Raw genomic sequence first — 15562 nt, forward strand, 5'->3', positions numbered from 1 at the left:
CCATGCATTAACTATGGGTATACATATATGAAAGTCTACCCCACTTGTGCGATAAGCACAAGCATAAGCATAAGTAAAATCGTGTGGGAACGGGTGTAAAATAAGCATAAACACAAGCACAAAAGCACAAAAAAAGGAATTGCTCTTTTTTGTGTGCTGGTGCTCATTTCATGCTTGTGCTTATTTTACAAGTGGGATTACCGGCGTGAGTTAAGCATGAGCACAAGCACGACGATTCGCACGCCATCTTGAATCCTACTGGATCTTCTCCGACATTACTACGCTTGCGTAAGCCAAATTTCCTCGGCTTGTTTCACTGTGTGAACGTTGCAAAACTCATCCTTGTGCTTATCGCACAAGTGGGAACCGTGCAGCGCTACAACAAGTTGCAAAAATAGTGGAGACACTTCACCTTCTTGGAGCGCTATTAATTTACCTATTATCTCTCACACTGCAGCCCCCCTCCCCCCTTATCAGTGTTGCTAGCAAGACAAAAAAATGTTGAAAACTTAAACAGTCAACATTGAAATTGGGAGAGGGGAGGGGAAGTGGGAAAGGTTTAAATTCTAGATACGGTGGGTACTGGAAGCCAGAAAAGGTGTTTTTTCGTGAAAGTGTCTCAACAATTTTGCAACTTGTTGTAGCACAGTCATGGGTTCGAATCCTATTCAAACAGGCCATTAGGCAAGCTTATCTGAATTGTGAGAAAATAAACACCAAAAGTCTAATTTGCTTCCTTTCAGAGAGAAGAGTATTCAGTGAACTGAAAAGCACACCAGCAGTTTTAGAGTATCTCAATGAACATTATGGCATCTAAGAGAGAACTGACAGGCATGCCGCCTGCCAGGTAAACGTTTTTTTTTTTTTTAATTGCTTTATTTAGTTTTAAGTTTGACTCACTTGCCTCACCATGCGCATATGACATCCTTGGTTGGGAAAAAATTAAGGTTTCTATCGGAAAGGGCAGGCTCAACTATGTACTTGTTATTGATTATACTTCAGGGACAAGTTGTTTGAAGCTTGATAAGCGCTCATGACAACTTATTGGTGTTCCTCAGGTTAAGCATTACTTATTTCGTACTTCTCTTGACGGCAGAGCAACAATAGATGCCAGATGTGTTTTCATTGGAGAGGGCAGGCTCAACTATGCACCTGTTATTGATTACACTTCAGGGACAAGTTGTTTGAAGCTGGATTTATAAACACTAATCGAGGATATTCAGCATGACAATTTATTGGTGTTACTGGGGATAACCATTACTTATTTCGTACTTCTCTGGACGGCAGAGCAACGTAACAACAGATGCCAGATGTCTCCATAGAGCATTTCAGGTCTTGCATATTTTCCAGACCAGCATCTTGAAGGATGCTGATGTTTGTTGGTGGGGCTGGAGTCGTTGTCTGAGCTGGCGAGAATCTGCATTGACTTGGCTTTAAATTAAAGCACGATTAATTACTGCTTACACTGAGTTAATAACTAAAACTTGCTTCTTACATGTACATGTACTTGGCCCAGGTCGAGGTTCTTTGGAGGAAGGGGGCTTGGTGTTCTTGTGCCAGACTTGAGATTTTACATTGGTAAGACTAATTAACGCTGGGGTACAGACCCTTTCAGGTTTGGGAAAAGCTAGCATATGGGCAACCTCGTTCCCAGGGTCCCTATTGTCGTTGCTGCTGGGAACGAGGTTGCTATATGGCTGCATGTACATGTAGTTGCAAATATTAATTTTTGCTTCTCAAATAGTGCCTCTTACCATGGCCAACCCAACTCGTTTTCTTGGCCAGTGCTAAGTTGCTTTTTTCGAAGTTTCATCTAAGCCGTCCAGTTTGAACACTTTGATGAGACACTCTCTTTACCATGATTGGCACTACACACTGTATCGTGAAACAGCAATGTTTATGGTACCATATGAAACAACGATTTTTTCTGAACAAGATACGGTCTATATTGTGACGTAATAAGTTACCTTGGCAACGGGAAAGCCCAGCAAAAACACCCTATATTGTTTATATTTTGGCGTTAGTTGCTCATATATCTCAAAAGCAAACTCGGTGACCCCCATTTCTTGTTGCTGGAAAGTTATCAGAAGGCCAAGATGAAACTATCTGCACAGTACAGTATATATAGTTTACGTCATAGAAAGTGCGGCGTACGGGGTTTTAGTCGCGAGTTGTTTGTGTCAAAAACCCGAACGAGCGGGGTACGAGCGAGTGAGAACACAAACAACGAGTGAATACAACCCCACGTACAAAGAACTTTGTACGTCGCGAGCTGTTTATTACACCGAAGACGAGAATTTTCATTGAAATAGTTTTCTGAACGCAAATTAGAAACAAAAACTTACTAACAATAGAACCAAATGCAAATTTAATTCAATTCAATAACAACGTACGAGATGCACGAGATGCACGAGTGATTGGCTTGGAAAGCCCTTAACGCTTTCGTTGATTGGTTATACTTCCACACGTGAAAGAGCTGTACGCCATTCTGATTGGCTGTATAGGCTTTTTTCACATGTGAAAATATTGCGTATAGATTTGTGCAAATGAGCTTTATGGAATAAAATTCTCATGTTATGTGTAATAAAAAAAATCGTGTAGCGGATTCAGAACCCCCTTAACGCTGAGATTTTTTAAGGTGGCACTGGTTCTGCAGCACAGAATGTTTTTAAGTTTGCAGAAAGTTTCATGTTGGCCTTCTGATCACTTTCCAGCAATAAAAAAATGGGGGTCCCATGTTTGTTTTTTGGATATGAGCAACTAAAGCCAAAATATAGGGTGATTTGCTGGGCTTTTCCTTTGCCAAGGTAACTTATGACGTCACAATAATGACCACATCTTGTTCAGCAATAATTGTTGTTTCGTATGGTACCATCACATTGCTAATACGTAATACGTTGTTGTAGTGCCAAACCTTCTAAAAAGAACGTTTCTTGAAAGCTTTGAAACTGGCACGAGCTACCTTAAGTCTGTTAGAAGCACATTGACATACCCACATAACATGCCATCACTCTTAAAAGTGACATTGTTCCTTTACATTTTTTTTTTAGGGAACTCTCTTGCTGGCGTGTCATATTAATCATCCCATGTCTGGATTTCCAGCCAGCACAATCTCATAATGGTGCGCTGGTGAAAGATGCAGAAGTCGTTGGTCTTCTTGGAATTAGGGTTCCTCGTATTTATGTCAGGCAAAGATAAGCCAGCTGGCTAGCAAGAAGTACCACAATTGCAAGGACGAGGTTTTACAGCTATTTGAGGAACTACAGTGTAGTCAGTGACGAACACACGAAGAGGCCATTTCAGTGGTCAGTTTATGACTGTTCGAATGTCTGCTGTTAACAAACTGTGAAAAAAAGTCTTCCGCAGCACAATCGCGCAATGATGGGTTTGAATCCCATTCCTTGTGAGAATATTGAAAACTCAGAGCTGTGCACATTTCTAAACGCGATCTTAAGGAAGACGTGAAGAAATGTAGAACTGAATGTAACAACTGAAGAAGCTAAGAAGGAAACTTGACTTTGAAATAAGTATTGGAAATTGTGTGAACGCGAGTGCATTTCGTAATTTAGGGCACGAGTGATGTCTTTCTTGAAATTTCTCAAAATTACTCGAGGCGTAGGTGAGTGCAATTTGAGAATTTGCAAAACATCACGAGTGACCATAAATCACGAAATGCACGAGCAAGTTCATATAATATTTTTGTTGAGTATGTAATAAATGTATTATTATATACTCAACAAAATATCGCGTTTCTGATTGGTCGATGACGAATGCATGAATAGGTTTTAGAGTTGAGTGCAATACTGTTGTTGCTATGGAAACAAAGCCATGTGGTGATAGAATAAACCAGACAGGTTTAATATTAATAACACTCAGAAAGTCTTGTTTCGTCTTTGATTCTTTTATATACAGTTCAGCTATCAAACAACGGCATCGATGCCTGTTCAACTTCTTGAAATACCTTCTTCTTTTGATGTCAGCGGCCATCTGACCAGCCTTTTGTTTCTTGAATTTAAGTCTAAGCACCCATTTCAAATAGCGCTGTTGAACAGCATTTTAAGTCTAAGCACCCATTTTAAAACGGTTAGCTTTCAATAATTGCATAGCTATGTCGTTCAAGATTAGGGTTAGAACCTGTAACAATCACTCTAAGAAGACTCCCGTATGAATTGCAAATATAGGTCGGTGTACGGGTCCCGTACGAAAGGCCACTGCTTTTAAAAGGGATATGTCAAGCAAAATCATGTGATTTCATGGCACTCAAAATTCCAAAGTAGAATAAAACAGTGCATTCAAAAACTCATTAATAATTCATAAGCCCATCGACCTATCAAATTGTTGATAAAACATCACGTGTAGTGACTTTATATCGATAAATCTCATCCTTATTAGTATGCTGTGTTTTATCAGATATAAAGACACTGCACGTGACTTATGAATATTAATTATTATCAACACGCAACTGACGCAACAAATGGTGGGTGCAAATTTAATGTTGTTTCAACCAATTTCACACACAGTAAATTTACTTTTGCACAAAATTAATAGTACAGTTGTTAAATATAGATCTGGAAAAATTCTCTGTGCCATTAGTACAGTAATCTGGTAAAGGCATATTAGACAATACTTAATTTCCTCTTCCTCGGCATTTTTAGGCTTCAGAAAAACTCTGGAAGAGGACGCCATGTCCTCTTCGGTTAGTAGAAGAAAAGTTCAAAACACGTGTGAGATTTGATTTTCTTGCATACTAATTTATCAATACCCAAAATGTTTTTCTCGCATGCAAATTTCCAACATTCACGAAAGCATAATTGTTATGAAATCTATTGACACACGCTTTTTCAGGAATGTTTTTGAAGCCGTTCAAAAAGCTCGCAGCACGTGTTTTATCGGGTCTAAACCCGATAAAACACTCCTGCTCGTTTTTTAAACATTACATAACCACTTAGAACTGTTGAACAACATAAAATAAATACAGCAATAGGAAGAAGCACGGATGGACACAAATGGACAAAATTGAAACAGATTGCACGGGTAACACCCTGCGAGCAGAGCCTCCTTTTGTCTTTTTCTTTACTGAGGAGGAGAAAAGTAGGCTCTGCCCGAATCGCGTCAACTCTTCTGGACTAGTCAATCTTGTTTCTCTCGTCAAACCGGTTATTCCAGTGCGAGCGTCCCTTTAGTGACAAAACCGATGGTCATAATTGAGCCCACTGTACCATGAAAAACCAAGATGGCGGCGAGATCTGGCATATTAGGCTTGGGTTCGAGACTGTATCCTGGCAACATGCAGCGCATATTCAATAACGATCTTACTCGATTCATGCAGAGCCTTTCTCGAGAACGCCAAAATCGAGCAAGCAAAAGAAAGGCTCTGCTTGCAGGGTACACGGGTAATCTTGAAAAAAGGCGGCCCGACGTTTTCAAGTTGGCAAATCACCTGGATAAAGGTCGTTTTTGCTTGGAATCATCTTGTTTGTGATGTAACGATAACTTTATCAGTAAAGGAATTCCATATTTCCATTTTCGAGTTTTAAACTCGTGGTTAGCTAAAGATTTTCCCCAAGCACTCTAAAATAGCGTGACATAGCCCCTTTGAAATAGCTTCTTGTTTGTATCTAATAGTTGCATAAATTAAATTTGGTCAAGAAAGTAAAAATTCACCTAAATGCACTGTAGATAAGCTTAAAGGAATATTGTAGGCTTCCCAAATTAACGTCATTTTACAGCAAAATGACTAAACAGCAAGAATTCATGTCATCGTTATGAAAACAGCCCCCGTGATATCAAATTTCAACCTTTATTACACAACACGATAGTAGTACTATGGGGGAATACGAGCCACTTTTGAGGGAGCGTTCTGATTGGTCGAGACGAAATTTTAATGAGATGCATCGGCTTCTGATTGGTGGAAATTTTTAGGTCCGCCATTATCACGTGCACACGTGAACAGGATTGGTTAAGACGGTGGGGTCAAAGTCCATGTGACGTCATAACCGGGGGAGTGAAATAGAAAGTATGTTTGGAATGTGGACCAAGATCCGGGGGGAACATCAAGACAAACTAGTGTTTTGTTTTTTTCTCGAATCAAAAACGGTTTAATCAAACAATAACTTATTTACAAGCGGGAACGTGTGAGGAGACCTGGTGTCTACTCGTCCCTAAATAGGTCCGCTAAAATTTGAGCAAGATCCAGATCCTCTTCGGTGAACCGTTCGTAACCGTAAGGGTAGGTCTGGGCCGTGGTGGGATCCAGGACCCGTTTGGAGTAGACGAGTCGGTAGTCTTTGTGAGAAGGTTGGGTTTCCAAGGTGTAGGTCTTGGCATTTCTTTGGATGGTGTGAGATTGCGTGACACGGGTGGTACGCGGTCGGTCTAGAGGACGATGTAATTCATCCAGAGTGTTTTGACGCAAGACCTCGTAATTCAATTGAGTCATCCCTTCAACGTTGAGGGAGAAACCGCGGACCTTGCATACGACGTGTCCGTTCTTGGTCTTGTAACCGTAGTTCTTAGGACCGCCCGAGCAGAACTCGACAATGTGATCGCCCGCATCCAGTTCATCCTTGAAGTCGCCCAGGTAGGCACCTCGTGGCGGATCCAAAGGAGGGTCGTCAGGACGATGGAGGTAGATGACCGAGTCGGTGTCGAAGTAGAGCACGCGTTCACCGAGATGATCGAGGGCTCGATAGAGACGGAGTCTGGCATGACAGGTGGTGAAGGCAGCAATGAAGATGTTGAGGTTGGGTGAAGGCAAGACATCGTGCGTTTGGAGTTTGTAGTGGACTTCGACCCGGTCTTCGGTCAAGGAACTGACGTAACGGACATCGTGTTGATCGCTATCGAGGAACTCGATGAACGGTTGAGGTTCGGTGAATTCTCGGACCTGAGTCTTGTTGATCCGTTGCCCGAACTTGCCCCACATGGAGTTGAGCATCATTTTAGCCAGGGCTCGGAGTCCAGGGTTCTTTTCGATTTTGGTGGGATCGAGACGAATGCCTTCCCGAGCATAGTAGGCATCGATGTGAGCTTGTTTCTGATCCGGGGTAGTGCAGCCTTCGGGCCAACCGCTGGCTTCTTCTTTGATTTGGAGCCACGTATCCACGTAGGATTGGAAAAGTCCCGTACGTTGCTGATCGAAATGCCATACTTCGTGAACGTGTTGAATGACGTAACCTTTCTGTACAGCCATGGCGAGTTCGGGGGTGCACCAAGTACCGACGAGGACACGTTCTTCGTCCGTGTGATGACAGGCATGTGTCTTTTCCAAAAGAGGTTTGGAAATGTTCTCTTCGACGCAGGTACGACATAAGGGAAACGTGAGTTTGTCGTGACTACGGTAAGGCAACACGGGATGGTAGAGACGTTGGGGTGGAAGGACGGTACATTTGGCCAAACCGAAATAAGGCGAGAGATCGGTGGTGTCGGGTTCGTAGAGGAAGGTGGGATGTCCCAAGGGATAGGTGCCGTACTTGTTGACCCAAGGATACAAGGACGTGTAATCGTCGTATCGGATTTCTTCCTCTTTCTCCTCGTCGACGTGCGCGTAGAGACGTACGGCATTGGTCCGACCTCCGTAAAAAGCGTCGCGTGGTTCCAGGGGGGCTTGGAGGTGTCGACGGGCTAGAAAGTCTTTGATGTCCTGGTTGGTTTGTTTGAGGGTGTTCCAGGTACATTCCCACATGGTCACCACTTGGTACCCACGGTTGATGAGAAACGTGCGTTTCTTGTCGACAAGAGCACGGACCTCGTCCATGGATCGATCGAGTAAGGTCGGGTGCACGTCGGTGCGTTGGGGATGACAAGTCCGACATCCGTGCCAGAAGCACCCGTAGAATTCGTAGATGGTCTTGGTATCGGCATCGTATCCGTCGACCGTGTATCGGGTACCAGGAAGGCGGTACTCGCCTTCGTTCCGAGCATGCTGGATACGTTGGCGATGCAAGGGATGATGAGCGTCGTACTGTCCGTAGGCACGAGCTAGGGCTTCGTGGTCTTCGTGTTCTTCCGGCGAGAGGGCCAGGTAGGCTCGTTGTCGTAGATGGTGTTCGCACCACGTCAACCATTCCATAGAGGCTTGGGAATGATTGACACGACCTCGCCATCCTAGGGGAGGTTCGGAAGCAATGGAGTCTTCTTCCATACAGTGCATACGCAAGTAGCGATTACAGGCAGAAGCGACGGTCATTTGTTCAAAGGGATTGAATTCAGCGCGTGCTTGAAAATCCCGCATGAACGTGAGACATCCTTGTTTCAAGAGTTTCACGTCCGATTGGCAGTAGGCTAAGAGTTCGGCTTGGAAATCAAAGACGACCTCACGTGCCGCTTGGTCGTCGTACCAGGTATCAAAGTCGCGACGTTTCTTGACGGACATGCCGTCGGGCATGTAGAAGGCTTTGTCGGGAAGTCGGCCTACATACGCTTGATGGTCGGGGGTATTGATCAAATGCGGAAAGTATCCTTTCTTGAGTTCGGTGAGCCCGAACGTCTTGGGGAAATCGCTCAGCGGCATCTGGAAGAAGGAGAGCGAATCGATGAAGCGTATGGTCGTGTCTTCGTGAGGGTAGGTGAGTTGGAGCACTTTCCCACCGTTTCGGATTTGGTCCAAGTCTCTCTTTTGCCGGTGGAGTTCGTCGATGACGGGATAACTGTCATACCCTTTGAAATTATGAGCGATGACTGTTAGGGGTCGCGTTCCGTTTTCGGTGAGTGTTTCTAACCATTCCAGAAAATGAAAGAGACAATCGTCTCCTTGGAACGAGACGGGAGGATCGTCGTCGTCTTCTGTCTCGGCCACCACCAGATTGGGCACGTGACGTCCCTCGACTTGCATACTCTCAATGTCAAAGAAAACGTGCAAGGGTGGTTCCTCATCGTCCTCCTCCTCGTCGTCGTCGTCGTTATCGCCCGCCAGGAAAGCGTGCAATCCAGCGGCCTCGTTTTCTAAGAGAGGCGCCAGTCCTTGGTTCAGGATCCTTTGGAAAGAGAGTCGCTGCCGTGTCAAGCGTCGTTCTTCGGCGGGAGTCTTTTCGACTTGTAAGAAACATCGATGGGAATGAACGTCGACGTCGTTCTTGCAGCACGAACATTTCCGATACCCGCACCGATGAGTTCGGATCTCTTTGAGACTGCGTAACGTGCGGTGACATTCTTTACACTGACGACGGGTGGCACAGACGGAAGGATGTTCAGCATCCGCGGGTTTCCCAGCGTGGGTCTTGGACCGATGGGTTTGGAGACACGTATCTCCGTAGAAAGAACGTCCACAGAGAATACAGGGCGTCTGAGCCGAGCGGTACTGTCGATAGGCCTCGGTATAATCAGGACATCCGTTTTGCAAGCAGGCGCCGCAATGATGGGCTTGATTGTTGCGACAGGCGTGCTGACCCAAATGATGGTAGGCTTGGAAACACTGACTGCAAAAGTAATCTTGACCGAAGAACCCGGGTAAGGAAGACAAGGCATCGTAATGACCGTCTTCGTGTAAGAGTCCTAACAACGTGTCCCCACGACCGTAAGCAAAGCAAGCATAAGCGCGGTTGGCGTCTACGACCACGAGGGTGTAGTCTTGAAGACTGGGAGCGGTGACGAGTTGTTGAAGTTGTTCGGGACCACAGGGTTGAGGAGGAAGACCGACTTCCTCTAGAAGGTCTTGAGCCGCTCGTGTCACGCGACGATGGTTACCGCGACAGCGAGTCCATTGTCGGCGCCTTTGGGGATCGTCTCGATGTTGATGGACCCCTCGAGCCAGAGCGATGGCGCGTGGACAGCATAGATGTTGATCATCCTGTGGAACGCGTAAGACACAGCGCTTGAATTCTCTGAGTCGCGTCGACGCTTGATGCCCTGGTAGATGTTTTCTTTTGTAACCGGAACCAGTGGGAGCCCCACGTACGTGAACGAAGGAGAGGGTGAAGGAATCGTCCATCTCAAATTGTTCGTTCGAGTTGAGCATGTGGGAAAGATTCCCAAGTAAGGCATCCACGCGTGGACCTTGAGCGCGCCATTCTCCGGCCCGTAGTCCCCAACCGTTGTAGGCATTGGCGATACGATTGGAGGCTAGAGCGATGTAAATGCGATCGCCATCGGGAATGTCTTGATCGTTGATTAAGTCATCTAGAGCGCTACGAAGACCTTGTACGAGGGCATCGGTGAGACGTTGTCGAGGAATGAACGCTCCAATCTGTCGAGGGCGAAGTTGAAAGACGCGTTCACGAACACCGAGACGGACACTACGCCGTTCGACCACAGGGAGTCTTTCAAAGACGAAACGTCCTGGAGCAGCACCTCCAATTTGTTCAAACGCGTCGAGTGCTTCAACCAAGTCACTGTCACTATCACTTTCCATGATGAGATGTTTTTTTGTTTGAAGAAGACGGTGTGTCTTTTATAGAGAAAGAGTCACCTTGAACGACCTTGACGTGTACCCTAGATGGACCAATCCGGAGCGAGATAGGTCTCCTGGGGGGATGGGGGGGTATCCCCCCAGAGAGTCATGTGACCCCTTAGGAGCACGGGGATTGGTGGAACGATTCCTGTTAAGTAGTTCGATCGAGTGAGGAGTCTCAGAAAAAGTCATGGCATCCGAACCCAAGAGACGTGCACTGGAGATGGCAGTCGCCAGACGTACTATGGAGGTGGAGCAAGACCCAGAGTATGAGGAAGAGGTGTGGGTCAAGCAAGAGAATGGTCGTTGGCGAAAAGAAGGTCAGACGACCAAGAAGACTCCGGCGACCCGAAACGAGGCTTCGTATTGGGACCTGTTGCCTCCCGAAGTACGTCAGCATGTATTGAAGGTTCGAGATCGAGAGGAGGAGAAGGAACGAGAGAAGGACCGGAGGGAACGTTGGAACCCCATTCACGAAGAGTTACTCCGTCTACCACGTTGCGCTCAACATGGCACGGTACGTACCGGGTATTTGTATTGGGTGGAAATCGAAGCGAATCTGATAGATTCGTTTATTTTATTTGATGTCTTTTAGATGACGGCGACGTACGTAGGAGAATCGACTATCGTCTTTGAATGCGGACCGTGCCGACGGTTTGCCCCTGGGGGTAATCCTGCGGGAAGCCGACTCATGAAATGTCGGACTTGTCTTTTGGGCATGATGAGTTGTCCGGGGTATCGGTATTGTACGGGCAGGTTTCGGTCTCGTCGTCCAGAAGGGATGGTCGTGTGTCGTTGGTGTCGATGGCCCGTCTACCGGAGAGGTCTTTTGTGTATGCCGTTTCGATCTCCTCATTGTCGTTGTTTTTCCTCGTAGGTCATGGTGTCTTATAGACCGGCGGAGGATCATGGGAGGCATCCATGGGTCGAATGGCAATGCCGTTGTAGTTATGTAGAAGTGAGGTGTAGAACGTGGGGCTGTTCTTGTTCGGTGCCTTATGCGTCGTACCGTCGTCCGGGATGTATGATTTGCACTTGTGACGTGGGTTATGGTTTTCCGCCATGTCGTCATGATTTGGGGGACTGGTGTTATTTGTGTCAGGGGTATAGTTGGACCTAGTTTTTGTTTGCTTTATTGTAGGTGATTTGTAAATTGGAACAAACATTAGATGCGAGGATTTCGAGATGGGTGTGGAGAGAGGATCGTTGGGTGTGGCGACGGAGACGACCCCCGAGAACGGAGGAGCAGCGTCGATGGAGGCGGTGTTATTTGAGGGAGATTCTAAGATAGGTCGTTTTTCTTTTGTAGGTGATTTGTCAATTTGAGGATACGTTTGGGGATGAAAGTCTATCGAGATGGGTATGGAGGAATGGTTGTTGGCTGTGGCGACGGGCACGTCCTCCGAGAACGACGAAGCAGCTTCGTTGGAGACGACGTTATTTGAATGAGATTCTAAGATAGGTTCTTTTTGTCAATAGATGGTGGTGCAGGAACATAGGACTCGTGGAGGTTATCCACCGAGGGCGAAGGATCGATGGACTTGGATCAAGTGGGTGTGTCCACAACGTTGTACGGAGACTGCCGCCACGTGCATTCACTGTTTGAAACGGCTGGACCTCAATTACTTTGGTTGTCTGTGTTACGGATGTCTCGTTCGTTGTCGATGTGACGGGTTGGAAGTCTCCTACGGACGTCGTCGTTGTTATTCGGGGGGTCGCCGATCTACTTATATTGAGTTTGAATGGTTACAGTAACCGTGACCGTTGAATTTTTTTAATTGACAGTGGCTTTGGTTTTCGTCGATCTTTCCAGACTTGGCTCCACCCGGACGTTGTACTTCTTATGGATACGGATCGTGTACGTCTTATTGCTTTCGTCTTAGGGGTACGGGTCTCTATTGGGACGGGATACTGATTCAAACGTTTCGTTCTCTTTATGATTGTTAGATGTGGTGTCGTCTGAATCAGTTTACTCGTTATTCTTATGAACTGGGCTGGACGAAAAAAGAGATGGAGGTTACGGCGGAGTTGTGGAAGGCGATTGACGTGGATTTTTGGGATCCGTTTTATGGACTCGTTAACATGTACACACGACGACGATAACCTATGTTATGTTTTTTAGAATACGACTATGTGTTGGTGTTGGTGTGCTTGCTGTCCTCAGAGACGATGGTGACTGTTTTTTTAATTTTTATTAGACTTGGTGTATCCTCAGATGTATCAGTCGCTTTTCATTGGAGAGGGGTTGGACGGCAAAAGAACTAGACATTATAGCGGAGTTATGGAGGGCGGTCGACGGTTCTCATGGTCGTATTCGCCGTCGCCGTCGTCGTCGCCGATAGTCGATTCTCCTATTGACATGGATGTCATTTTTTCTGTTTAGATCTGGTGCAATCTGCCTAATTTTGGATCGTACCGCAACAGACTCTATTACGCCAAGGAAGAGGCTGTTTATTACCGTGTCTGGCGATCTATCAAAGACGAAATGAATCGCTGTGACCCAAACTATGACTCTACTAAGCATTATTATGATGCTCACTATTATTATTTTTAGTTCATGACGGTGTTCGCCAATGGGGAAGGGTTCACGTTTTGGGATTCGCCTTGTTGTTCGTATGGACCCATTACATGCATGTATTGTCTTGATCGACTCAATGACCAACGAACGAACATAGCACCGCAGGAACATGCACGACATTGTCAGGGGACCTACAAACGTCGTAGGGAAAAATCGTCTGCGGTCGAGAGATCTTATACCCTGGTGTGGAATGATGATCGTTATCAGATGCGCGTTTTATGGGAACTGACACCTCGATGTACTGTGGATTTTTCGTAGATGATGGTCCGTGCCGACCGATGTTTTTGTACGTGGAGTGGAGACTTTCATGTGCACGAGAGACGACCCTATACACCCGAGGTTCGAATGATGTTACTGGAGGAACGTTTGACAGGCGTGTCTTTGTTTATGTTTTAGCTCCTGACCTTTCCCATGGATATTCCCGAGGACCGTCGTTACTGTGCAGAGTGTTATGCAGAAAGTTATACGATCGTCCAGAAACTGGCCATCATCGATGCCATTGTGTCACGATACGGATTTTATAATTATATTGGGTCGGACCCCATCACAGGCATCGGATCGTTTCAGTTGCGTGTCATCTATCCTTACGATGAGGATCTGAGGGATGATGATGATGAGGATCGAGGCGTGGCCCTTTATTATTTGGATCCACCTGTATGGCGTCGTCAGGTGATGGTCCGTAACGAGGAGGGACATTGGGTGTACCAAAATACCGAAGGACATTTGGTGGTACGGGCGAGATGTTATCACGGACTGGGACCTCCTTATTGTTCTTGTTTCGTTCCAGATCCAGACCCTGTTTCAGCCTCAGTTACATGAATGTTGTCCTACCCAAAGTTGGTTGAGGAAGCCATGGAGATGTGCGGAGATATGGCGTCTTCGCCACTATCGTATGAGACGAGGAACTGATGGACATGTTTATTTCCATTACAGATCCAATTACCCCCTGCACGGCGTCACCTGAGAGCGGTCATGCTGTTTGGTAGTCTGATTTGTTGTGCGACAGGACAGGCCCTTCGTGAAGCCTGGCGTTATCGGAGACAGCCCCTGTGGCACCCGGAAAAACAGATCAAGAAGAATCAAAAGACGGGACATTTTTATTTTGTACCTTTTATTGACATTTACGGTCCTTACCGTCGTCGGACAAGAATATTCAATCGTAAATTTCGTTGAAAAAATGTTAACCAATTAAAGTTTGAGTTTACGTTTCATTTGCATGATTTTCTTGACCACTTTCTCCGTCTTCTTCTTTTTGCCTGGGAGGTTACTGATAGCCCGAATCATCTTGTCGTCGGCTTTCCACTTGTCCTGTAAGTTTCTGGCCTTGGCATAATCCATGTCGTGGGTCTTGGCAATCTTGTCCAAACGATTGATGCCAGGATCCCCTCGTTTGAGTCGTTTGGCCAGTTTGGTGCCAGGACCCATGTACTGATAACCAGGCCAATGAAACTCGATCCCGGTCTTGGACAAAGCCTTCTGCACGTCAAATTTGCCACCTCGCTGACGTCGTCGTCGCTGGCGTCGCCGTCTCTTAGTAGTCCTCGCCATCCAAACGTCGTTTGAGTTTCTTATCGAAATCCAACCAACCGGGTGGGCGTTGCAATTTATCTGTTTCGGTAGGACGACGGCGTTGACCTGTCTTTTTACGAATTTTTTTCTGGACCGATTGAGCGGTCCTCTCCATGTAGTCGGCCACACTACTCCCCATCATCCTGGGATCTCCTTGAAACGGAAGCTGTCCCCAGTCGACGGAGGGAACCGGTGTCTTTGGGGGTGACTTTTTTTTCTTCTTTTTGGGTGGGAATGCTTTAGGTTGAGTGATGAATCGAAGTCGTTTTTTAGCTTTAGGGGGTGCCGAGGGTGTGGTCTCGGGTGTTGTCTTTTTCTTCTTCTTCTTCACCAACTGCGTCAACATGGAGTGTAAGGGTCCTTGCGCATAGGCATCGGCTTCGACATCGCGTTCGTCGTCGGCATCCGGTCCGAACCCAATAGGTTGTCGTACGGCTTTGGTCCACCGTTTCTTTTGGTCGGCCAGAGAAGTGGCCAAGGTATTTTTGATCCCTGGAGGAATCTGATCCGACATGAGAACGGCTTCTTGTTTGGCGGCAATACGAGCGGCTTTGGCCAAAGGCAGGTTTTCGGTCAGACGTTCCTTGTACACGTCTTCGAGTTGACGTAATCGTTGAGGATCGATCAAGACTTTGTTTTCAAATCCTGGAATGGTCTCCACTTCACTCATCGTGAAGTATTGAGATCGTCGCGTCTCTCCCTGGTTTTATAGTAGAGGTTCTGTTTCTCGTAGCGTTCGCGTTCCAAATGTCGATTCAATTCGCAGACTTGTTCTTGCAAGACCCCCATCTTTTGTTCGGCAAGCTCCAAGTTCTGATTGCGTTCTTGCAACTGATCGGTCAATTGACGGACAATGTCGCATTGTTCGCGGACACGATGCCGAAGCCCCCGTATCTGATCCTGTAGGGCACAGAACGAACGAGGCCCTTGCGTCCACGTGTTATCACACCAACCATCGTCCATGTTGTAGATGATCCTTGACACAATGATGATACGCCGTATGCAATCCGACCCAGAACCGAGTTCGA

General features: G+C 46.3%; 2 protein-coding genes across 2 annotated transcripts in view; one reads left to right on the forward strand and one right to left on the reverse strand.

Annotated features, from left to right (window-relative positions):
* The window catches only part of LOC138057223 (tRNA-dihydrouridine(20a/20b) synthase [NAD(P)+]-like), a 23050-nt gene extending 19171 nt beyond the window's left edge, over positions 1-3879 (forward strand). The window contains exons 11-12 of the mRNA XM_068903275.1: positions 744-847; positions 3051-3879. Coding sequence (XP_068759376.1) covers positions 744-817 — 74 coding nt within the window. The 3' untranslated portion in view covers positions 818-847; positions 3051-3879. The remainder of the gene's footprint in view (positions 1-743; positions 848-3050) is intronic.
* A 2272-nt stretch (positions 3880-6151) lies between these two features.
* On the reverse strand, positions 6152-10348 carry LOC138055982 (uncharacterized). Its single transcript, XM_068901840.1, has one exon. The coding sequence runs from the start codon at positions 10346-10348 to the stop codon at positions 6152-6154; it is 4197 nt and encodes a 1398-aa protein (XP_068757941.1).
* Between the last annotated feature and the right edge of the window lie 5214 nt (positions 10349-15562).

Source organism: Montipora capricornis, chromosome 7 (genome assembly GCF_036669925.1).
Source record: "Montipora capricornis isolate CH-2021 chromosome 7, ASM3666992v2, whole genome shotgun sequence".
Classification (NCBI taxonomy): Eukaryota; Metazoa; Cnidaria; class Anthozoa; order Scleractinia; family Acroporidae; genus Montipora; species Montipora capricornis.

Excerpts from the sequence above, each read along its gene's own strand:
- LOC138055982 (XM_068901840.1), bottom strand. The coding sequence starts at position 10,348 with ATGGAAAGTGATAGTGACAGTGACTTGGTTGAAGCACTCGACGCGTTT.